Source organism: Phyllobates terribilis, unplaced genomic scaffold (assembly GCF_046119375.1).
Source record: "Phyllobates terribilis strain yellow unplaced genomic scaffold, ASM4611937v1 Scaffold_5__5_contigs__length_657084704, whole genome shotgun sequence".
Lineage (NCBI taxonomy): Eukaryota > Metazoa > Chordata > Amphibia > Anura > Dendrobatidae > Phyllobates > Phyllobates terribilis.
Genome location: NW_027362765.1, coordinates 239,878,061 through 239,904,570, shown reverse-complemented (window position 1 = coordinate 239,904,570; position 26,510 = coordinate 239,878,061). Strand labels below are relative to the sequence as shown.

The following is a 26,510-nucleotide window of genomic DNA, read 5'->3' as shown; positions in this document are numbered from 1 at the left end:
GGCCAAAATGGAGCGGTATGTTTTCATCCATTTTTTGGTCACTTCATTGGGGGGGACATAAGCATCATGGGATGTCCTAAAGCTATCCCTAATACCAGTATTACAGAAGGAAGAATAGCAATCCCTCAGGTTACTACCTGAGCAACTGCCGCCAGTAGTACCCTTAGGTGCAGTCAGACGGGCGTATAAATCAGACTGAGATCAGAACTAGTGATGATTGAGCATGCTCGTTGCTCGAGATTTACGAGCATGCTTGGGCGAGTACCTATCATCTTCAGCGTGCTTGGGGGTTAAGTTTTCATCGCCCCGTGAACATGATTTGCGACTGTTTGACAGCTTGAGGAATGTGAGGAATGCTGGAAAAACAGGCATTCCTCACATGTATTAAAGCTGTCAAGCAGTCGCAAATCATGTTCACGGAGCGATGAAAACTTAACCCCCAAGCACGCTGAAGATGATAGGTACTCGCCCAAGCATGCTCGTAAATCTCGAGCAACGAGCATGCTCGATCATCACTAATCAGAACGTAATGCATGGATTGGCCGGCGGCTCTCCTGATCCAAGCGTGACAGCTTCATGTATTTCTATGCAGCTGTGACACTCCGGTTGGATACCCCCCCCCCCCCAGCCAGTCCAAGTATTGCGTTCCGATGTCGGTCCGATTTGTATGGCCGTCTGACTGTGCCCTTATGCTAAGACTTGTGTCGCTAAGCGCAAAGGTAAGAGCTCTATAAAAAAGAGAGAAGGTTAGCGCCTAATCTACCAAGGCTAAGAGTGATTTCAGACTCATACCCATGTCTGCCTCCAAATGACACTAAGATAAACTGTAGAGGCTTGGTGCTAGCAGGCGAGGTATAGTCTTGCTGAGGAGAAGCCAACTTTTTTTTTTAAAGATATATTGTTAGTGTCAGCCTCTAGGTGGCAGCAGACTAACCCATGGTTCCTGTGTAGTGTTGAGCCACCCCCATAGTGTTCGAGTTCGGTTCGGTTCGTCGAACACCCATGTGTTCACCGAACTGTTCGTCGAACACCTTCGAACACCGTTAAAACCAATGGCAGGCAAACAAAAACACATAGAAACACATAGAAAACACCTTCAAAGGTGTCCAAAAGCTGACAAACTGCTCAGAAGACACAACTAACACATGGAAAAGTGACAAGTACATATAGTCATGCGAAAAGAAAAGAGGTGGAGGAGTAAAAGGAGGGGGAGACACAGATATAGGCATGTCATGCCCTTCTAAAATCCAAAAAGTGAGAAGCCGACACGTTCAGTCCGCTCCTGCCCGTGCCACCTCCGTGTCGCCGGGTTTGTGCCAGAGCCGCGGTGAACCCTGACGGCCAGCCCCCCTCTCCCAATACTGGTGCCTGTCCGCTGGTGGGTCGAGCGAGCCCCCCTGTGGTGGAGGCAGCTCTAAGCTTTTTAATTTAAATTGTCTCTCTAATTTGAATGAATACACTTTAAATCCATTTACAAGGATCTATTGGAGGGCAAGTCTCATGCCAGCAGCCGTGGTAATTCCAGCTCCAGTAGCGTCCACTAAAGCTGCTGCAGTTAAAAAGCTTTTATAAGGATCGAGCTCGGCTGTCCACCGCAAGGCATCCTACTGCCAGTCCCAGCCCCTATGCCTTGGGGTGCCTCCTGATGCTCTTCACTGAGTATCCCGTGGTCCCGAAGCATTTCCTTTGAAAAAATTAAGTGTCCAAACTACAGGTGATGTAGCTTGCTTAACAGCCGGGATAATCCGCTGACTAGCAGACACTGCTACTAGGCACAAAGTATTTCCTGGGCTAGATGCAGTTAAAAATTTGTAATTAGATACTCTCGTTGGATGCTGAGAAAGCATTCCATAGAGTCTCCTGGCACGCCATATATTATTCTCTTAAAAAGCTTGGGGTAGGGGTCTAGGGGACCCTTTTATAGCCAAAATCACGGCCCTGTATCACAATACGTCACCTAGGCTGAAGATAAATGGAACTGTAGCACCCTGAGGGCTCAGTTGCTACAGAGGTATTGCACCTCACCCAGAGGTGTGATATCTCACTCTCAGGTAAGGATGGAGTGTGGATCAGGACCCGACACCTGCATGCATTACACCACATTTCCGTGGGGCAGGGCGACCAATATGCCTCTGAGATGGGCACGACAGTCCCTGTCCCTGGCTGGAGTGGGGGGAGGGAACACTGAGGAAGGGGAACCCTGTAGTGCAGGAGCAGGGAGGAAGCAGTTCCTGGGTGCATTGAGAAGGGAGTATAAAAGGTGGGCACCATATTAGTTCAGTGCAGAGAAGTCTGAGCAGAAGTGGCAGGGAGCAGGGGCTCTGCATGAGCTCTGCTCCGGAGGCGGGCCTAGTAACAGAGGCCCAGGCCTGGAAGAGGGAGAAGGAAGGAAGAGGAGCGGAGAAGGCTCCAGGAACGAGGAATGAAGGGATCCCAGGGGTGCGGACGGGCGAGTCGCCACCGCACGCCCGAATCCACCTGCGTGGAGGGGTCAGGCCAAAGGGGGAGACCGGTCCCCGAAACTAGTGGAGGCAGGAAACGACCCTCAGCTAGAAACCGGAGGCTCTGACACCCGCTACACCCGCTAGGAAGGCACCACATAGGGTCAGGGAAACTGGCGCCAAGTTTACCAAGAGGAGGCCCGAGGCAGCCGGACAGAAGGGTTGGTAAGAAAGGCCAGACAAAGGACACACAAAGGGGGTCCTGTGAAGCGCTCCAAAGTTATCTGGGAGTTGTCTGAGCCCCTCACCTGGTGAGCACAGTACGACGTGGGCAGCCGTTACCTGCAGACGTGGTCTGGATAATAAGAACTGTGAGTAAAGGCCCTGGACTGCATCACTGACTCCGTGTCGTTACTGCTGCTGCCCTGCACCATCACCTCCATCCTCTGCATACACTGCCCTGAGGCTATACTCCTCCCGTGGGGAGTTATGCTACGCTCTGCTGCACCCACAACACCAGCCTCAGCGGTCTGCCCTGCAGCGGCGGTTCACTCTGACCGCAATCCACGGGTGGCGTAGTCGGACATTTAAACATCAAAACCACATAAATAGTTCCGCCACTGGTTTGACCGCCCTGAGCCACGGAACCGGGTCGCCGCCACGAAGACTACAACCACCAGCATCCACCAAAAAGGGTCCGGCTCCGGGTGTCCCAAGGCCCAGGGGGTGCATCAGAACATTTTCATCACCTTTCACAATCACCAATGGGACAAGGCAGGGATGTCCTCTGTCCCCTCTCTTATACATCCTAGTGACGGAGCACCTGCTCTCATCAATTCGCCATAACCCCAATATTAGGTGGATTGAGGTGGGAGGCACCGAGTACAAGTGCTCTCTATTTGCTGATGATGTCCTAGTATATATCACTCAATCACATATATCCATCCATGCTGTTATGGCTGAAATAGATCACTTTTTTACATGGTCAAATTTTAAAATCAATGCAGCGAAGTCTGAGGCCCTCAATGTCTCCCTCCCCAAATCCATATAGGATTCCATCCAGTCCAACTTTCCCTTTGCCTGGCCCTCACAGGGTATCAAATACTTAGGAATTCCTATTCATAGAGACCTCTCCCATCTATGTTATCTTAATTTTGGGCCCTTTATTGAACAACTCCATACAGACCACGGTTGGCAAGTTAGAACTGTAAGATTCACTACGTGAACCGCTGGTGTTTTGTGGAAAAGCACATGTACACTGTGTTCCAAATTATTATGCAAATAGTGTTTAGGAGTGATAAGGGAAGAATTTGTTTGTTTGTCAGTTAAACTCATTGATGGTGATGTGTGTCAGGGCTCTTTATATCACTGTAAGCAATTGCAGACACCTGTGCTAATTAGTTTGGCAGGTGTGTCCAATGAAAGGCAAGACTACTTAAGAAGGCTGTCTCACATTATTAAGCAGCCTACATTTTCTGCCAAAATGGGAAAGAAAAAGGATGTGTCGGCTGCTGAGAAGCAACAAATTGTGGAGTGTTTAGGTCAAGGCATGACTACAATCAACATTGTGCGATGATCAGGATGAAGTGTCTTGGCAATCAAGAAGTATGTAGCTGATTCACAGTACACACGTGTGCGTGCTGATAAGGGCAAATTGAGGACTCTTTCCTACAGGCAATTACGTCTGGTTAAAAGAGCAGCGGCAAAAAAGCCTTGTCATAGCAGCAGACAAGTTTTTGAAGCTGCTGGTGCCTCCAACGTCCCCCGAACAACAAGATGCAGGGTCCTTCAGAGGTTTGCAGCTGTGCATACGCCATCCTGTCGACCTCCTCTATCCACTTCACACAAGCAGAAACGGCTCCAGTGGGCTAAACATTACATGAAGACTGATTTCAAAACTGTTTTGTTCACGGATGAGTGCCGTGCAGCGCTCGATGGTCCAGATGGATGGAGTGGAGGATGGCTGGTTGATGGACACCCCACGCAAACACGGCTACAGCGCCAACAAGGAGGAGGTGGAGTAATGTTTTGGGCTGGAATCATGGGGAGAGAGATTGTCGGCCCCTTTAGGATCCCTGAAGGCGCTAAAGATGAACTCCATAATGTATGTGGATTTTCTCAAACAGCACTTCCTGCCATGGTTCAAGAAGAAGAACCGTGTATTTCACAGCAAGATCATTTTTTTGCATGATAATGCACCATCTCATGCTGCACATAAAACATCTGCATCTCTGGCTGATATGGGCATAAAAGGGGACAAACTTATGGTGTGACCCCCATGCTCCCCTGATCTCTACCCCATTCAGAACCTCTGGAGCATCATCAAAAGGAGTGTCTATGATGGCGGGAGGCAGTTCACATCTAAGCAACACCTCTGGGAGGGTATTCTGTCCTCATGCAAAACAATTGAAGCAGAAACCATCCAAAACCTGACAAATTCAATGGACGAGAGAGTTCAGAAGCTCCTTTCGAACAAGGGGTCCTATGTGAAAATGTAACATCACCTAGAATAAAGTTTTGAGTTGAAAACTGATTGATTTCAGTTTCTAATAACCTGCTAATGCTTATAATTTCAAAAATGACCATTTTTTTGGTCTTTATTAAAATGAAAAGGTTGCTCGAAAAGTTTGGGGGATCTAAGAGTGTGGCAACCCAGTAGTCATGATTACTTCGAATTCTGACAATATGAGGGTCATGTTGCAGGTAGTGCAGCAAGAAGGCACTTATGTGTCTTGCGCATCTCGGAGCCCCAAAATTATTTTCCGGGCTAGATGCAGCTAAAAATTATTATTAATTTTAAATCTGGTGGAGCTTATTATAGATGGCCTAATAGGATCAGTGCTGCACACTGCTACAAAGCCCAAATTATTTTCCAGCCAAGATACAGATAAACATGATTAGTAATTTGAAAGCTTAAAACGGTTGGTAGGGTGATTTTAACCAATCATCAAGCTTTTACTCTTCCCAGGATACACAGGGGTAGAAAAGTCGTTTCGGATCCATGATTTGTTCATCTTTATGAACGTGAGTCTGTCTACATTATCAGTGGAGAGCCGCGTGCGCTTATCTGTCAGCACACCACCAGCAGCGCTGAACACACGTTCAGACAGAACGCTGGCTGCGGGGCATGACAAGATCTCCAAGGCGTAAGTGGCTAGCTCCGGCCATTTATCCAGATTGGAAGCCCAAAAAGAGCAAGGGTCCAGTGACACAGTCATGGCTTCAATGTTTACTTGGAGATACTCCTGTACCATCGTCTCTAGGCGTTGACTATGTGTCAGACTTCTTGTCTCCTGTGGCCTTGCAAAGGATGGGCTAAAAAAGTGGTGAAATGATTCCGCAAAATTGATGTTACCAGCAGATACTGTGGTTCTGTTACGGTTTGAGTGCTGAACACTTGACGGTCCCACGGTTGGCAAGTTGGAACTGTGAGATTCACTACGTGCACCACTGGTGTTTTGTGGAAAAGCACATGTAAGATTCTGCAACAGTCTCTGCTGATACTCCTGCATGCGTGCATCCCTTTCTATGGCAGGAATAATTTCTGCAAATTTACTTTTGTACCGGGGATCTAACAGTGTGGCAACCCAGTAGTCAGGATTATTTCTAATTCTCACAATTCGAGGGTCATGTTGCAGGTAGTGCAGCAAGAAGGCACTCATGTGTGTTGCGCATCCAGGAGCACCAAGTCCCTGTTGTGTTGGTGGCGAGGTAACAATCATGCTTCCTTCCTCTGTCCTCTCCCCCCAACCTCGCACAACAGAAATGTGATCAAGGTCTCCCTCATCTGATGAGTCTTCCATCAGTTCGTCCTCCACTTCTTCCTGGGCTCCTGCACCTTCCTCACTAGTTTGGCTGCTACCATGCGCCCTGGTAAAACCATCTCCCCCACCCTCACATGCCTGCCGCCTTGGTGCTGCCGACCGTCTGGACCTTGCAGATGTTAGCCCTTCCGCATACAACTCCTCCTCCTCTACTTCCTCCACCTCCTCTTGTGCCACCACCTGACTCCGAATTCTGTTTAACATGTGCTCCAGCATGTAAATCACCGGAATAGTCATGCTGATAATGGCATCGTCAGCACTAAACATCTTCGTCGCCATTTCAAAACTGTGCAGAAGGGTGCATAGGTCCCTGATCTGAGACCACTCCTCCAGCGTGATTTGCCCCACCTCTGGATCTCGTTGGCCCAGGCTATACGTCAGAACGTATTGCACCAGGGCTTGTCGGTGCTGCCACAGTCGCTGCAACATGTGCAGAGTTGAATTCCACCGGGTAGGCACATCGCATTTTAGCCGGTGAAGTGGCAGGCCCAACGACTTCTGTAGAGATGTAAGTCGCTGAGCTGCGGGATGCGAACGGCGAAAGTGAGCACACAGCGACCGTGCCCTCTGCAGAAGGCCATCTAGTCTGGGATAGTGGGCTAAAAATTGCTGGACAACCAGGTTCAACACGTGAGCCATACAAGGCACGTGTGTGACATTGCCCCGGCGAAGGGCCGCACCCAGGTTTGCAGCATTGTCGCACACGGCCTTCCCTGGTTTCAGGTCCAGTGGAGACAACCATTCATGAAATTGGTTCTCCAGAGCTGACCACAACTCCTCAGCTGTGTGACTCACATTTCCCAGACATTTCAAAGTAAAAACCGCCTGATGACGTTGAGCCCTACTGCCAGCATAGTAAGGAGGTGTGCAGGATCCCTTCTGCGCAGTTAGAAAGCTTGTGGCATGACCAGACAGGCTTTGGGTGCAGGTGGAAGACCGAGAGGAGGTTGAGGAGGCAGAAGCAGTGGAGGAACTTTGACATAAAGAGGATTGACGCACAACTCATGGGGACGGCAAGACTTGGACAGCAGCCCCTTGTCCTGCTGTCACCATAGTTACCCAGTGCCGAGTCAGCGACATGTAACGCCCCTGTCCATGCCTACTCGTCCAAGTGTCTGTGGTGAAATGCACCCTGTCACACACAGAGTTTCTCAAAGAAGCGGTGATGTTGTGTGTGACATGCTGGTGGAGCGCAGGCACACCTTTCTTTGAGAAGTAGTGCCGACTGGGCATCTGGTACTGGGGCACTGCGACGGACATAAGGTCTCGAAAATCCTCTGTGTCCACCAGGCGGAAAGGCAGCATTTCTGTAGCCAAGAGCTTGCAGATGGTGAAATTCAACCTCTTAGCTTTCTCATGGCTAGGAGGAAATGGTCTTTTACTTGTCCACATCTGAGGGACCGAGGGCTGGCTATTGTGCTTAGACGGGGTTGATAAGGATGTCCCCGGCAAACTGCCGGTCTGTGAGGAAGATGCAGGCGGACATGTTAGGTTGCCTTGATCCAAAGGTGGTGCTATCGATGTCGGACAGCGCTCAACACCAGCTGGTGTTACCACCTCCAAAGAAAATGATGACCTGCCAATCACGCTGGCTGTTGCGGGTAAAGAGGTGGCAGGTCTGCGCCCCAAAACAGGTGTGACTGCTGTCCCCCCAGTCACAGAGGATGAAGAGGCCGCGGATGCACAAGATATGGCAGACGGTGGTTGGCCCGGCCGGCTAGGCCGCATTGTAGCACACTGAGCTTCCCACTGCAACTTATGCTTCATGTCCATGTGCCGGTTCATGCATGAAGTACTCAAACTATGTATTTTTTGGCCTCTACTTAGCTTTTGCTGACAAATGTTACAGATAACACGAGTTGGGTCATCTTTATCGATCTGAAAAAATGCCCAGGCTATGCAAGGCTTAGCACCCATGCGACCTGAAGAGCCACCACGACTTGTGGTGAGAGGCAGAGTTGTGTTTGAGGATGCAGTTGTTGACGTGCTTCCAGTACTACGTCTCTGTCCAGGAAGGCGCAACCTGACCTCGTCGTCACTAGCATCTTCCTCCACCTCCTCTGCTGACCTCATCTCTTGGCTGACTATGGGTTGACAGTAAGTGGGATCTCCAACCTCATCATCATCACCCTGTGCGTTATCACACCCGTCGTCCTCAGAGCCAACCTGTTCCTGCCCTGACAAAAAACTAAACTTGTCGCTCCAATCAGGTATTTGAGTCTCATCATCGTCTTCCTCATTGTCTCCACCAACAGGAGTTACAGTTTGGGAATGAGGGTCTACATTATGGTCAGAACCTTCTGCGTCTGGTCCTGGATCCGACTCATAAAGATTCTGGGCATCAGTGCAGATCATTTCCTCGTCTGGATTCACAGAAGCGCTGGAGTCGACCTCTGATTCCCAGGCTATAGTATGAGTAAACAGCTCTGCAGACTCAACCATCTGTTCTACCTCATACTCAGACGGGCAGCTGGAGATTTGGGAGCTGTGAGGAAGCAAGTGCGATTGGGGTGACACCTTTGAGGACTGGAGTATTTGTGATGTTGAAGTTGATGTGGAGGAGAGCCCACTTAAAGGAGCACTTGATATCCGTTGAAGCACCTGCTGTTTTTGTGCCTCATCTGGAATTTGTAGCGATTGGCGTGGCCGTAAGAAAGGGATCTTATCACATTGTCCGCTAAAAGAAGTAGACATTTTAGTTTGGCTGGAAGATGGTCTTTCTTCTGCAGATGTTACTGTTGCTTTAACACCTACCCCACGGACACAACCTTTTTTCCCCTTCCCAACACGCCTATTCCCCTTTCCACCAGCAGCAGGCCTTTTTCCACTCATTTTGGTGGTTAACTAATTCACAACTCTGGAGTTGTTTGCACAAAAAAACAATGGATGGGAACCGAGCAGAGCTGAGTGGCCAAACTGTGGTATTAGGCCAAAACTATTGGCTGGGTTAGATGGAGAAAAAAATTATATTCGATTTGCAACCTGATGGAGGTCAGTATAGATGGACTAATAGAACAAGTCCCACACACAGCTAGAAGCCCAAATATTTTTTCAGAGGTAGATGCAGAAAAAAAATATATTCAGTTTGCAACCTGATGGAGGTCAGTATAGATGGACTAATAGAGAAAGTCCCACACACTGCTAGAAGGCCAAATATTTTTTCAGAGCTAGATGCAGACAAAAAATTATTTTGAATTTGCAACCTGATGGAGGTCAGTATAGGTGGACTAATAGAACAAGTCCCACACACTGCTAGAAGGCCAAATATTTTTTCAGAGCTAGATGCAGAAAAAAATTATATTCAGTTTGCAACCTGATGGAGGTCAGTATAGATGGACTAATAGAACAAGTCCCACACACAGCTAGAAGCCCAAATATTTTTTTCAGAGGTAGATGCAGAAAAAAATTATATTCAGTTTGCAACCTGATGGAGGTCAGTATAGATGGATTAATAGAACAAGTCCCACACACAGCTAGAAGCCCAATATTTTTTCAGAGGTAGATGCAGAAAAAAAATTATTTTTAATTTGCAACCTGATGGAGGTCAGTATAGATGGACTAATAGAGAAAGTCCCACACACTGCTAGAAGGCCAAATATTTTTTCAGAGCTAGATGCAGAAAAAAATTATATTCAGTTTGCAACCTGATGGAGGTCAGTATAGATGGACTAATAGAACAAGTCCCACACACAGCTAGAAGCCCAAATATTTTTTCAGAGGTAGATGCAGATAAAAATTATTTTTAACTTGCAACCTGATGGAGGTCAGTATAGATGGACTAATAGAGAAAGTCCCACACACTGCTAGAAGGCCAAATATTTTTTCAGAGCTAGATGCAGATAAAAATTATTTTTAATTTGCAACCTGATGGAGGTCAGTATAGATGGACTAATAGAGAAAGTCCCACACACTACTAGAAGGCCAACTATTTTTTCAGAGCTAGATGCAGAAAAAAATTATATTCAGTTTGCAACCTGATGGAGGTCTGTATAGATGGATTAATAGAACAAGTCCCACACACAGCTAGAAGCCCAATATTTTTTCAGAGGTAGATGCAGAAAAAAAATATATTCAGTTTGCAACCTGATGGAGGTCTGTATAGATGGATTAATAGAACAAGTCCCACACACAGCTAGAAGCCCAATATTTTTTCAGAGGTAGATGCAGAAAAAAAATATATTCAGTTTGCAACCTGATGGAGGTCAGTATAGATGGACTAATAGAGAAAGTCCCACACACTGCTAGAAGGCCAAATATTTTTTCAGAGCTAGATGCAGAAAAAAATTATATTCAGTTTGCAACCTGATGGAGGTCAGTATAGATGGACTAATAGAACAAGTCCCACACACAGCTAGAAGCCCAAATATTTTTTCAGAGGTAGATGCAGATAAAAATTATTTTTAATTTGCAACCTGATGGAGGTCAGTATAGATGGACTAATAGAGAAAGTCCCACACACTGCTAGAAGGCCAAATATTTTTTCAGATCTAGATGCAGATAAAAATTATTTTTAATTTGCAACCTGATGGAGGTCAGTATAGATGGACTAATAGAGAAAGTCCCACACACTGCTAGAAGGCCAAATATTTTTTCAGATCTAGATGCAGATAAAAATTAATTTTAATTTGCAACCTGATGGAGGTCAGTATAGATGGACTAATAGAGAAAGTCCCACACACTGCTAGAAGGCCAAATATTTTTTCAGAGCTAGATGCAGAAAAAAATTATATTCAGTTTGCAACCTGATGGAGGTCAGTATAGATGGACTAATAGAACAAGTCCCACACACTGCTAGAAGCCCACCCAAATATTTTTTCAGAGCTAGATGCAGAAAAAAATTATATTCAGTTTGCAACCTGATGGAGGTCAGTATAGATGGACTAATAGAACAAGTCCCACACACAGCTAGAAGCCCAAATATTTTTTCAGAGGTAGATGCAGATAAAAATTATTTTTAATTTGCAACCTGATGGAGGTCAGTATAGATGGACTAATAGAGAAAGTCCCACACACTGCTAGAAGGCCAAATATTTTTTCAGATCTAGATGCAGATAAAAATTATTTTTAATTTGCAACCTGATGGAGGTCCGTATAGATGGACTAATAGAGAAAGTCCCACACACTGCTAGAAGGCCAAATATTTTTTCAGAGCTAGATGCAGAAAAAAATTATATTCAGTTTGCAACCTGATGGAGGTCAGTATAGATGGACTAATAGAACAAGTCCCACACACTGCTAGAAGCCCACCCAAATATTTTTTCAGAGCTAGATGCAGAAAAAAATTATATTCAATTTGCAACCTGATGGAGGTCAGTATAGATGGACTAATAGAATGATGCTATGCCCAAAAGATTTTACTTCACTAGGTGCAGTAAAAAAATTGGTATTCTATACACAGGTGGTATATCTTGCAACACAGATAGGCTACTCCACTGACTAACACACTCTGCAATAGGCCAAAAAGGATTAGCTTTGCTAGATTCAGCCAAATGCTGTGAAAAAAACTTGCACAGCACTGGCACAGACCTGCCTGGCAAAAACTGATAGGAACTGATGTAACCTAGTCCTGAAAAGGACTGCAATTACAATTAGTCTTTACTCCCACAATCTATCTATTTAAGAGCACAGACCTGCCTGATAAAAGTCGTAGGAAATGCTGTAACCTAGTCCTTAAAAGGACTGCAATCACAACTATTCCCTACTCCCAAGCTATCTGTAGATTTGTGCGAAAATTGGCTTGAAATTAACAAGGTATAGCACACACAGCAACAGCGGTGCCGTCTAACACGCAGCTGCAGCAGTGAGAAAATGGTGGCGACGGGGAAAATGGCTGGGTCTTATAGGGCAAGGACATGTGACATACACTGCCAATCACACATGCCCTTGCTTGTGTGAAAAAAAGCACTTCGCTCCGTGTGTGCGCTGCTGATAGGCTGACAGATTGCACCTCCCCACTGTAAATGCGGGAAAGAGAAAAAAAAATGGAGATCTTCATTGTTCCTGCAGAGATCCATCCCCTGCCCCTCCCCCCGCCCCGCTGTACACTCAAACTGCGTATTAACATTAATTTTCATCATTACTGAGAAAAAATCCAGTTATGATTTTGGTGCACGAACAGTTATCGAACATAACCTCGAACAGCCGAATTTTTCTCAAATTGTTCGTGTTCGCCGAACGGCTCGAACACCGCCCAAAACAGCTCGAATTTGAGATTGGCGAACAGTTCGAGTAGAACAACGCTCATCTCTATTCCTGTGTCCCTAAGAAACAGGCATTTTCTTTGTTGTGATTTACTGCTTTGCTATTTTTACCACATTTGCAGTAATATCAACAACAACAAAAATGTGTATTTTTACAAATGATATATGAAATAAATATTTATTACCCGTAAACACTGCATTGAAAAGCACAATAAAACTGAATACTGTTTTTTTTAAAATCTGGTTTCATCTGCAACTCCTAAGTATACCCTTACTCTGTTTTCCTATTTTCGGTTCTAATTACTTATTGGGAAACCCTCTTGATAACTATTCTGCCTTTTCAATGACCATAACATGCCAGGGCAGAACCCAAGTCACGCGAGCAATAAAGAGGCTGTGTTGTGGCTGTTGTGCATGCCTCCAATTGTCCAACAGTTTTCCTTTTTTGAGTCACTCTTGGCTCTGTAACCATTTACTGTACATAATATGATGTGTTTCCCTCTTCTAGATGAGCTTGTTATGACTCTGCACGACCTGCAGGAGACGCTGAGCAACCTGAATGCAGAAGTGCAGGACACGAGCGCAGATGCTGATGAGGTGAGACAGCACTCTTCTGTCAGGTGCATTGGTGGCTATCCAGCTTGCAAGGCCAAAAGCAGACTTATCAAGAAAGCCTTTACCAGCAATATCTATGGTGCTCTTGGGTGGCAACGGGTTAATATTGCTGGACTTCTGGCTGTTTTACAGATGTCTAATATTCCTGGTGTTTTAGGGGATATCTGTAAGATCTGCAATGATTTAGTGAAGTGACGGGCTTATTTAATTTTTATAATTTTTCATTTATTTATTTTAAGAATTATTCCAAATGATGTTGAATATTGGAGCGCTGTCTTTCTGTAGGAAACAATGTTGGAATTTACTTTTTATTAAAATCCTCTCTGTTCTTGTGAACAGAGTGTTTTATGATTTTATTGTTTATTCCTGGTTGCCTAGGTTACCAGCCACGTCTGTAGTCTATCGGTGGTGGCCCAGCATGTGCTCTGCTTACAAGCTCTTTCTAAAAGAGCTTGTAAGTGCTTGCTCTGAAGCTCCCGATATAAGCCAGCTTCAGTGCCACTCCACTCCTCTTATGCTGAAGAGGTAAGCCTGTCTCATATAGCAGCATAAGAAAGGGGACTGTTGAGGCCAGCAGCTCCACAATGCCACTGGTCCGAATTGTCAATCAGGCAGGAGCGCACTGCCCCCCAGCAAGCCGGAAGCCGAGGGAGCTGTGTGCTCCTGCAGGAGATGAGACAACGCCTATGAATGAACTGACAGAACAATATCTGTAAAGATTTTGTCATTGCTGAAGTGTCCGTGCCTGTATAGTGTAGGCTCCAGTAACCCACATTCTAATTGTCTGGATGGTGTTCATAATGTCATGTTAGTACATAATGGATGGACATTTAACATGTGCGAAATTTAAGATGGCTGCACATGTCAAACTGCTATTCTTCCTGACTCCTGTATACCTATACATGCTCGGCTCATGTATACTTGACATGGGGTAAGCCAGCTTATTTCATTAGGAATACAATAATGAGAATAATGAAATCCATCAGCTCTGATCCTTCTTTTCCTAACATCTGCTTCATGAGAAAGTTGGGTCACCTGTTGGGTCAAAGTGGTCAGCTGGTCTCGCCAAAATCACTATGAGCCTAGTGCTTCAAGATTCTTCTTATTTGTCTTTTCACACCCTCTATTCATTCTGTTTCCAATATGACTTGCATTTATCTTACTATTATGGAGCTACAGTTAGGTCCAGAGATATTTGGACAGAGACTGAATCTTCGTGATCTTTGGGTTCTGCATGACACTATTTTGGATTTAAATTGCAACAGCTGAGATGCAATGGAAGTGTAGACTTTCAGGTTTACTCAAAGAAGTTGAACAAAGGAATTGCAGCCATTTTTCTACAAAGCCTCCTCATTTCAGGGGCTCAAAAAGTAATTGGACAAATTACCTTTACCATAAATTAAATGTTAATTTTTAATACTTTGTAGAGAATCCTTTTCAAGGCAATGACTGCCTGAAGCCTGGAACCCTTGAACATCACCAAACTCTGGGTTTCCTCCTTTGTGATGCTTTGCCAGGCCTTTACTGCAGCTGACTTCAGTTGTTGCTTGTTTGTGGGTATTTCTGCCTTAAGTTTGGTCTTAAGCATGTGAAATGCTGCTTGATGGGGTTGTGGTCTAGTGATTAACTTGGACATTGCAGAATATTCCACTGCTTTGCCTTAAACTCCTCAGTTGCTTTCACAATATGTTTTGGGTCATTGTCCATCTGTACTGTGAAGCACCATCCAATCATCCTTGCTGCATTTGGTTGAATCTGAGCACAAAGTATCACCCTGTACACTTAAGAATTCATCCGGCTGCTTCTGTCTTCAGTCACATCATCAATAAACACTAGTGACCCAGTGTCACTGGGAGCCATGCATGCTCAAGCCATCACACTGCCTCCACCATGTTTTACAGAGGATGTGGAGTGCTTTGGATCAAGAGCCGTTCCAAGCCTTCTCCATACTTTCTTCTTCTGGTACAGGTTGATCTTAGTTTCATCTGTGTAAAGAATGCTTTTCCAGAATTGAGCTGGTTTCTTTAGATGTTTTTTGACATAGTCTAATCTGGCCTTTCTATTTTTAACGTAAAGTTCACACGTTGAGTATTTGGTCAGTATTTTACCTCCGTATTTGTAACCAAAACCAGGAGGGGGTGATAAATCCAGAAGTGGGGACGTGTTTCTATTATACTTTTCCTCTGATTGTTCCACTCCTGGTTTTGGCTTACAAATACTCATATGACATACTGACCAAAATACTTCCATTTAACGTAGCCTAGGGATGATTAATGGTTTGCACCTTGTGGTTAACCTATGTATTTGCTCTCATGAAGTCTTCTCTTTATGGCAGACTTAATACTGAAACACCTACTTCCTTGAGAGTGTTCTTCACTTAGTGAATGTTGTGAAGGGGGTTTTCTTCACCATGGAAAGGATTCAGCGATCATCCACCACTGTTGTCTTCCATGGACGTTCAGGCCTTTTTGAGTTCCCAAGCTCATGAGTGCGCTCTTTTTTTTCCAGAATGTACCAAACTGTTTATTTGGCCACTCCTAACATTTTTGCTATCTCTTTGATGGATTTCTTCTTTTTTTCCAGCCTAATGATAGTCTGTTAGTCTTCCATTGAGAGCTCTTTGACTGCATGCTGTGAGTTCACAGCACCAGCTTCCAAATGCAAATGCCACACCTGGAATGGGCTCCAGACCTTTTACCTGCTTTACTTATGATGGATTAACAAGGAAATAGCCCATTAATAAGCTTATATACACCTATATATGTTGTGTGTGTATATATATATATATGTATATATATATATATATATATATCATATGTACATTGATCAGCATAAATGAGTAGACCCCCTTTCAAAAGTAAGATTTTAATCAATACCTCACTGAACAATTTTGGCAAGACTGGGTTTCATAGAACATTTTTAATCCTTGACATGAATGTAAGGTTAATAATATAACTCTCTGTACAAAATCTTCAGTTTACTCAAATTAGTTGATGCAAAAATGACTACACCGCACATCAATAACTACTACATCTTCCATAATTTTAAGGACAGCACCAAGTCTTCTAGGCATGGAATGAACAAGTTAGTGACATATTGCAACATTTGTCTCTTTCCATTCTTCAAGAACAACCTATTTAGAGTCAGATGCTGGAGGGAGAGTGATACCCAACTCGTCTCTTCCGAATTCCCCATAGGTGTATGATTGGGTTCAAATCGGAGATATTCTTGGCCACTGAATCACTTTCAACCTGTTTGGATCATTGCCATGTTGGAAAAGCGCACGTCTACCAAGGCACAAAGTTATGGTAGCATCTTCTCTTTCAGTATAGAGAAAAAGCATACAAAGAACTTTGAGAAAATAAATAACCTTTATTTCATTACTAAAAACAACCGTTGAAAAATATGGGCCAGTAATCTATAGTGGTAAGTCAGGACACAGTGTGGCACCACAGGTTGGCAGGTCATCATAGAATACAGCATCAATGGATAAAGTCCATAAAATGATAATATCCAAAAATATACAGCAATGAGTTGCTACGCTTCATCTAAATATTATAGTGCTCAGTGCATATAGAACGTAAGTCAAAGGATAGACAAGACATGCTGTAATAAATAATTCATAAAGGCATGATGTGCTGTAAAAACAATCCACATGATGGTTCTACCTGAGCCAAGCGATGGTGCAACTTTCCCAACTCGCGTTTCAGCGGCGTGCCTTCATCTGGGGCAGTGGCATCATGGCTTCCCCCGGCCCCTTAAAAACGCTCATCATTTAATCACAGAGCGGGTACCAAAGTATACCCTATGGTAAGAAAGTGGACCGCCGATGTCAAACCGCATTCAGTGCCACCAAGGGCGTCTACGGGGGTGGAGTGACCACAGCGACAAACCACACCGCCCACATGGGTCACGTGAGCAGAGTAAAAGCCATGCAATCAGCCCACCACCGTGGAAAGACATGGTGCCCAAACTTTTGCATCGGCCCATTTTCCTTTTTGTAATTTTTAAAATGTAAAGGATGAATACCGGTCAGACGCCTCTCATCCAGCCAAACCAGATCTCACACTTCACACTGATGAGGGGCAGTACCCCGAAACACAGTGCCTGCAAATTGCGTTTCTGGTCTTGGCTTTTTATCCTAAGTCATGTGACACGGCTCGTTAAAGGGTCACTATTGACTTTTATGATTGCTACTTCCTGTAGGTGGCACTAGAGTTCTAGTCCTCTTCCTCTCTGAACAGACAATATGAAAATATATTTTTTTTGCATGAAATACAAAGGAAATGTGTCATCTTTAACTTTAGACCTTTTAGAGATCATTTCATCTTCAACTTGCTTAACTGTTCACAATAACAGTAATTTTGACCTGCGGTGCCCAAACTTTTATACTGTATCTATCCACATAACCCAGAAAACCTCTGAGGGTCTATCCCTAAAAACATAGGTGGAAAGTTAGTTGCATTTTACCATGACAGTTTCAATTGAAGTCTGTTACAGTTACTGAAAGACACAAAGAACCAATTTAAAGCTTGAAATGTAATGCTGTACATCTGTCATTGGGTGCAGATACATGACACAGATTTCCAGTGAAGAACTGAGAAAGCATGTACAGTTGCAGGGAGGGCAGAGAAAACCGGCTACAGATAAGGAGGAAAGCAGATGAATAGGAAATTTGTGCAGGATAGAAGCTGTGCTAAAGTACCCTGGATATATACTGCTGACATCCAGCCTATATTACTAGGGACAATCCCTCAAGAGACAAATCTGAAATGGAACAGGCTTCAAAGTACTTATCATTGATCTGAAAAGGAATGACGATTGCAGACTAGAATGTAGTGCAATTAATTAAAGGTAATCAATAACATTTGTAAAAATCTTTTTTTTTTTTCGTGTCAAAGGTATAAATACCATCCAAGTTTAAACTCAAATGTTAACAGATATTCAGTAGGCAAAGAATCATGGCAGTCGGTATAATAGTAGGCAGCTCCAAATCTCGCTATAATATCCAAGCAAACGTCCTCACTCTCCAAGTTTTTTATTTTCACTTACATTTCAGAGACAAATTGCTTCTTTTTCCTTTTATGTCCTCATTTATACAAGTAAGAAGAAGTGATAATTAATGTATAATTTGGGATATTTTCTTGCTAGCCCAACCATGTTATTTTGCTGACGTTTGCTGGTTTCTCACGATGTTTCTAGCTGGTAATGTTCTTCTTTTAGGATGGAAAACTGTTTGCTCACATCCAGAAAACAATGAAGCAGCTGCAGGAGGAGTGTGAGCGGCTGGACAGAACAACGGGATCTTTAATTCAGGACCATGAGCAGAAACAGCAACACATTGATGTGAGAACGACTGGGCTGCCAATATTATTCCTAATGGTTTTTTAGTTTTTTACTGATCCCAAACCAAACTTTGTAGCCATTTTCTACATTATATTAGGAGATTCAGCAATTTTCTGTTACCCAGGACCAAAATTGCTCTCTCTTCAGCTCTGAGTAATTTGGATATTAGATCATAAATGTAATATAAATTGGTTAATTGCAAATAATACAGCTCCGTAATTTAAAGTGACTTCAATACAAACGAATCACAAACAACTGTTACATACATTTACCCACCTTACCTGCTCCCCCCACAAAAAGAAAAACGAAAAAAATAAACTGTTGTTTGTCAGCAATATTAAACTTAAAAAAAAAAGACTATGGTCGTTATGGGCTTTATTTTAATCTCTATTTGCCCTACATCAGTGCATTGATCACTTTTCCCACAGGTCCTTTACCAGACAATGGCGAACCTGGACAAGAGCAAAGTAGACAAAGAACCCATTGGATTGGAGATGGATGGGGTGAGATTGTAGTCGCTATAAATCCTTTTTTTTGTATGTCAGTTAGTGTCTGCCACAGTTTGATGCTTTACCTACCTTTCTAACTCACTTTGCTCTGCTACTATAGTCTAATGATTTCTAACCTTTCACCTTTGTAATATTTGGATTACTCCTTGCTTTGGCTGAGCAGAAAGCAGACAAGCATGCATTAGAAAGTAAAGTGAGCCGCACACATTATGGTGCCAGCACAGAACATCTGAGCAGAATGATGCAGGAGCTGCTTGGTAAAGTGAGTGCCCAGGAGCAAGACTGGCAGCGACTACTGGAGAAAATCAATGTGGAGATGCAGAAGAAAGTGAGTAGGTTTATACAAATCTTAGATTTACTATCTGTTTTCCACACATTGTCTTATGATGCTAAGAACCTATGTTATAATTGAAAAATGTATATCCCAATGATATGTCATTAATATATAAAACAGCACCCTTGTCTGATTGGTGCAGATCTGACTGCTGTAACTCCGGCCATTTGCTATAATGGAAATAGCGGAGCTGATGCACTGGTATAGCTCTTCAGCACCACAGCCACTTTGCTTTAGGTATTGGAGGTGGTGACATGTCCGGACCACTTCTGATTGGACATCCATGGTATATTATAGGGAATCGCTATTATAGTTTGTGCTGAGATGACTCCTTGTGCCAATATTTCCAGTTATCACTTATACCTTGCTTATCGCTGAGAGTCCCACTGCTGAAACCCCCAAATCGGTGATCTTTGGAGTGTACCATTTCAAAGGATTGATCCAGCAGTCCTGTAGACAGTGAATGGAGAAGTGGTGCTCGTGCGGCACCATGCTCCTTTCAGACTGAGCACTTCAGAGCACCATTCTTGGAGATCAACACCAACACCTATCCTATTGATACTGTAGCTTACATTTTTACAACCCCTTTAGGGATGAATAAACCATGTAGATGGACTGGCTTCTGCAGTAGATGGGTTCCGGCATTGCTTTATTTTCATCTACCTCCTTCCGAAAAGTCAGCGTCATGAAAGAGCAAGGGACAGGCCTGAACCTGGTTAAAGACTGACTAAATAACCAATGTATACTGAGGCCTCGTAGCCCCAATGAGCACAATGACTTGGAATGAGCTCAGTAATCCCGTAGTCTCTAACATGATCACATACTTTACAGCTGGACCGCATAGAACTCGAGCCAATGAAGAACGTCTTGGAGCAATGCTGGAGAGACCTACGGAGACAGCTGCAGGATCATCCACCGCAGTACGAGGCTGATGAGGCTGCTGGTATCCGCAAGTAAGTGGAAAGATCTGCAGATAACAGCAATAGCACATTATGTACCGAACATAGGGCTGTACTCACATAATAGAGGAGCAGAGGGGACTAGGATTGCAGGGGGGCGGGGTGGGTATGTATTATGCCACTTGGGGGGCATTGTAAGTAATGCAGTAGGTGGCTGAGACTGAAATCTAGGGGACATCCTGGCAGACACTTTGCAATTAGGGGCATCGTTGGCCGTGAGAGACTGTGTGTTACACTAGGAACTGTGTAAAGTATCCTGGTGGGCAATGGGTCGCTATTGTGGGCATTGAGGGAGACATTTCCAGGAAAACATATTGTCCTAACAACCTCTTGAAAATAGTAATGGTAACTCATTAACTTACAGAAAGCAAAAGGCGTTCTACTGAACGAGTCAGTACAAAAAATGTGTCCATTCTAGGATAGTAGAAGCAGTGATTGTTGTCGGAGAAGTGCGACTGGTAGCAATGGGCAGTAGCAAAAGCAATCTAATGCTGAAATAATTAAAGAGAGTCTGTCGCTCCCAAATTTTAAATAAACTGCTAGTACAGTCATGTAGGAAACTTAGCCCCTAAAAAAAATGATGCCTGTACTGTAGATTTTAGTGCTTTTGCTGTCCAGAAAAAAAAATGTTTTATTCAATATGTAAACCAGGGCTTCCTAGTGCACAATGGTGTTGCATAGGGCTTTGTGCATTTTTCTGCCTCCTCACACTGCCCCTTAGCTTTATTGATAGTGCTCCATGCCCCGAGCAAGCGCTCCTTTAACTGAATTGCACATGCGCACTGACAACGTTGGAGACCAGCAGTGCATGCGCAGTGTTAGTGCATGCGTATTCTACTTCTTTGCCCCTGACTAGTGGCCGTTCACTACACTGATACATCCATTATTGTAGCAAGCAACCGCTGATACACCCGTCATTGTAGCAAGCGACCGCTGATACATCCGTCATTGTAGCAAGCAACCGCTGATACATCCGTCATTGTACCAAGCAACCGCTGATACATCTGACGCGCCCATGGGCCTGTGTCGCGCTGCGTTGCGCACGCGGGAGCTTACCCGGAGCCGGATCTCTTGAGGGTTGTAGTCTCGTGGCGGTGATCCGGTCCGTGCCCAGGGAGTCAGACTAAGTGGCGCTGTATCAGTGGTAGATGATGGACGACTACGCCACCCGTTGAATGCAGCTATGGAGCTGCCGCTGCAGGGCAGACCGCTGAGGCCGGTGGAAGGATGGTGCAGCGTGATAGTATAACCCCCAACGGGAGGGGTATGGCCTCAGGGCAGCCGACGTGGATGATGGGGGTAGCAGGAACCACTCGGAGACGGTACGGTGTAGTTCAGGGTCTTTACTGGTGACAAAGATAGACCCTCCCGGAGTACTGGCTAGCGATTGGGGCCTGGTCAGTCCTTGAGCAGATGGGATCTCCCCTGGCCAGGCGGAGTTGTAGGCCTCCCAAACTAACGATACTCTTCTGGCTACCTTGCTAGAAGCGGGTATAAGTAGCCCACGTCCCTGAGTGTACCGTGTGGTGCTCACCCGTATGGCCGGTGACTCGGGGCCTTCTAGTAGCTTCCGCTCCACGACGGCGGTGCCGGTCCCATGCGTGTGACCGTGCCTTCGGGTTTCTTGGCCAGAGGACCTGAAATCCCCTGCCTGACGGATTCTGCTGCTGGGTAGGAGTTAGTCCCCACAGCCTCGGACTCCGGGTCCGGTAAGAAATCTTCTCAGTCAGGGCGAGCTCTGCAGCTGCCAGCCCCTGACTCCTTGTAACACTGCTCCCACAGAGCTCCTGTTGTTTCTTCCCATAGCTGCTTCTCTTCTCTGTCTCTACTTCTGGCATGGCCCAGGAGCTGGGCCCAGCCGGAGCCACAGCTCCCTGTCAGCCCTCCTGGCTGAACTCTCCCCCTGAACTCTCTAACCCTGCCTCAGCCCCAGGTTTATATAGGGGAAGTCCTTCCCCTCCCAGGACTGGGCAGGAGGTGTGGCATGCATAGGATTCCTGACCAAGAGACCTCCCACCTGCTCTCAGACATAACATTGCATTACTGTGGAAACCAGACCCCTGGGGTGCCACACATCCGTCATTGTAGCAAGCAACCGCTGATACATCCATCATTGTACCAAGCAACCGCTGATACATCCGTCATTGTAGCAAGCAACCGCTGATACATCCGTCATTGTAGCAAGCAACCGCTGATACATCTGTCATTGTAGCAAGCAACCGCTGATACATCCGTCATTGTACCAAGCAACCGCTGATACATCCGTCATTGTAGCAAGCAACCGCTGATACATCCGTCATTGTAGCAAGCAACCGCTGATACATCAGTCATTGTAGCAAGCAACCGCTGATACATCCGTCATTGTAGCAAGCAACCGCTGATACATCCGTCATTGTAGCAAACAACCGCTGATACATCCGTCATTGTAGCAAGCAACCGCTGATACATCCATCATTGTAGCAAGCAACCGCTGATACATCTGTCATTGTAGCAAGCGACCGCTGATACATCTGTCATTGTAGCAAGCGACCGCTGATACATCCATCATTGTACCAAGCAAACGCTGATACAATTGTCATTGTAGCAAGCAACCGCTGATACATCCGTCATTGTACCAAGCAACCGCTGATACATCCGTCATTGTACCAAGCGACCGCTGATACATCCGTCATTGTACCAAGCGACCGCTGATATATCCGTCATTGTAGCAAGCAACCGCTGATACATCCGTCATTGTACCAAGCAACCGCTGATACATCCATCATTGTAGCAAGCAACCGCTGATACATCCGTCATTGTACCAAGCAACCGCTGATACATCCGTCATTGTACCAAGCAACCGCTGATACATCCGTCATTGTACCAAGCGACCGCTGATACATCCGTCATTGTAGCAAGCAACCGCTGATACATCCGTCATTGTAGCAAGCAACCGCTGATACATCCGTCATTGTAGCAAGCAACCGCTGATACATCCGTCATTGTAGCAAGCAACCGCTGATACATCCGTCATTGTACCAAGCGACCGCTGATACATCCGTCATTGTAGCAAGCAACCGCTGATACATCCGTCATTGTACCAAGCAACCGCTGATACATCCGTCATTGTAGCAAGCAACCGCTGATACATCCGTCATTGTAGCAAGCAACCGCTGATACATCTGTCATTGTAGCAAGCAACCGCTGATACATCCATCATTGTAGCCAGCAACCGCTGATACATCCGTCATTGTAGCAAGCAACCGCTGATACATCCGTCATTGTACCAAGCAACCGCTGATACATCCGTCATTGTACCAAGCAACCACTGATACAACCGTCATTGTACCAAGCAACCGCTGATACATCCGTTATTGTAGCAAGCAACTGCTGATACAGCCGTCATTGTAGCAAGCGACCGCTGATACACCAGTCACTGTAGCAAGCAACCGCTGATACATCCATCAATGTAGTGAGTGGCCGCTGATACATCCGTCATTGTAGCAAGCGACCGCTGATACACCAGTCACTGTAGCAAGCCATCGCTGATACATCCATCAATGTAGTGAGTGGCTGCTGATACATCCGTCATTGTACCAAGCCATCGCTGATACATCTGTCATTGTACCAAGCGACCGCTGATACATCCATCAATGTAGTGAGTGGCCGCTGATACACCCATCAATGTAGTGAGTGGCCGCTGATACATCCGTCATTGTAGCAAGCAACCGCTGATACAGCCGTCATTGTACCAAGCGACCGCTGATACATCTGTCATTGTAGCAAGCAACCGCTGATACAGCCGTGATTGTAGCAAGCAACCGCTGATACATCTGTCATTGTAGCAAGCAACTGCTGTTACATCCGTCATTGTAGCAAGCGACCGCTGATACATCCGTCATTGTACCAAGCAACCGCTGATACATCTGTCATTGTAGCAAGCAACCGCTGATACATCCGTCATTGTACCAAGCAACCGCTGATACATCTGTCATTGTAGCAAGCAACCGCTGATACATCTGTCATTGTACCAAGCAACCACTGATACAACCGTCATTGTACCAAGCAACCGCTGATACATCCGTCATTGTAGCAAGCAACTGCTGATACAGCCGTCATTGTAGCAAGCGACCGCTGATAAACCCATCAATGTAGTGAGTGGCCGCTGATACATCCGTCATTGTAGCAAGCAACTGCTGATACACCAGTCACTGTAGCAAGCAACCGCTGACACATCCATCAATGTAGTGAGTGGCCGCTGATACATCCGTCATTGTAGCAAGCCATCGCTGATACATCCATCAATGTAGTGAGTGGCTGCTGATACATCCGTCATTGTACCAAGCCATCGCTGATACATCCGTCATTGTACCAAGCGACCGCTGATACATCCATCAATGTAGTGAGTGGCCGCTGATACACCAGTCACTGTAGCAAGCCATCGCTGATACATCCATCAATGTAGTGAGTGGCTGCTGATACATCCGTCATTGTACCAAGTCATCGCTGATACATCCGTCATTGTACCAAGCGACCGCTGATACATCCATCAATGTAGTGAGTGGCTGCTGATACATCCATCAATGTAGTGAGTGGCCGCTGATACAGCCGTCATTGTACCAAGCCATCGCTGATACATCCGTCATTGTACCAAGCGACCGCTGATACATCCATCAATGTAGTGAGTGGCTGCTGATACATCCGTCATTGTACCAAGCCATCGCTGATACATCTGTCATTGTACCAAGCGACCGCTGATACATCCGTCATTGTAGCAAGCAACCGCTGATACAGCCGTCATTGTACCAAGCGACCGCTGATACATCTGTCATTGTAGCAAGCAACCGCTGATACAGCCGTGATTGTAGCAAGCAACCGCTGATACATCCGTCATTGTAGCAAGCAACTGCTGTTACATCCGTCATTGTACCAAGCGACCGCTGATACATCCGTCATTGTACCAAGCAACCGCTGATACATCCGTCATTGTAGCAAGCAACCGCTGATACATCTGTCATTGTACCAAGCAACCACTGATACAACCGTCATTGTACCAAGCAACCGCTGATACATCCGTCATTGTAGCAAGCAACTGCTGATACAGCCGTCATTGTAGCAAGCGACCGCTGATAAACCCATCAATGTAGTGAGTGGCCGCTGATACATCCATCATTGTAGCAAGCGACCGCTGATACACCAGTCACTGTAGCAAGCAACCGCTGATACATCCATCAATGTAGTGAGTGGCCGCTGATACATCCGTCATTGTAGCAAGCGACCGCTGATACACCAGTCACTGTAGCAAGCAACCGCTGATACATCCATCAATGTAGTGAGTGGCTGCTGATACATCCGTCATTGTACCAAGCCATCGCTGATACATCCGTCATTGTACCAAGCGACCGCTGATACATCCATCAATGTAGTGAGTGGCTGCTGATACATCCATCAATGTAGTGAGTGGCCGCTGATACAGCCGTCATTGTACCAAGCCATCGCTGATACATCCGTCATTGTACCAAGCGACCGCTGATACATCCATCAATGTAGTGAGTGGCTGCTGATACATCCGTCATTGTAGTGAGTGGCCGCTGATGCAGCCGTCATTGTACCAAGCGACCGCTGATACATCTGTCATTGTACCAAGCGACCGCTGATACATCCGTCATTGTAGTGAGTGGCCGCTGATACAGCCGTCATTGTACCAAGCGACCGCTGATACATCCGTCATTGTAGTGAGTGGCCGCTGATACATCCGTCATTGTAGCAAGCAACCGCTGATACAGCCGTCATTGTACCAAGCGACCGCTGATACATCTGTCATTGTAGCAAGCAACCGCTGATACAGCCGTGATTGTAGCAAGCAACCGCTGATACATCCGTCATTGTAGCAAGCAACTGCTGTTACATCCGTCATTGTACCAAGCGACCGCTGATACATCCGTCATTGTACCAAGCAACCGCTGATACATCCGTCATTGTAGCAAGCAACCGCTGATACATCCATCATTGTAGCAAGCAACCGCTGATACATCTGTCATTGTACCAAGCAACCGCTGATACATCTGTCATTGTAGCAAGCAACCGCTGATACATCTGTCATTGTAGCAAACAACCGCTGATACATCCGTCATTGTAGCAAGCAACCGCTGATACATCTGTCATTGTAGCAAGCAACCGCTGATACATCCGTCATTGTAGCAAGCAACTGCTGTTACATCCGTCATTGTAGCAAGCGACCGCTGATACATCCGTTATTGTACCAAGCAACCGCTGATACATCCGTCACTGTAGCAAGCTATC

At 45.5% G+C, this 26,510-nt stretch overlaps 1 protein-coding gene across 1 annotated transcript in view; it reads left to right on the top strand.

Moving 5' to 3' along the window:
* QRICH2 (glutamine rich 2) overlaps window positions 1–26,510 on the top strand; it is a 286,519-nt gene that overhangs the window by 151,141 nt on the left and 108,868 nt on the right. The window contains exons 6-10 of the mRNA XM_073681194.1: window positions 12,974–13,062; window positions 18,304–18,426; window positions 18,855–18,929; window positions 19,099–19,263; window positions 20,101–20,222. Coding sequence (XP_073537295.1) covers window positions 12,974–13,062; window positions 18,304–18,426; window positions 18,855–18,929; window positions 19,099–19,263; window positions 20,101–20,222 — 574 coding nt within the window. The remainder of the gene's footprint in view (window positions 1–12,973; window positions 13,063–18,303; window positions 18,427–18,854; window positions 18,930–19,098; window positions 19,264–20,100; window positions 20,223–26,510) is intronic.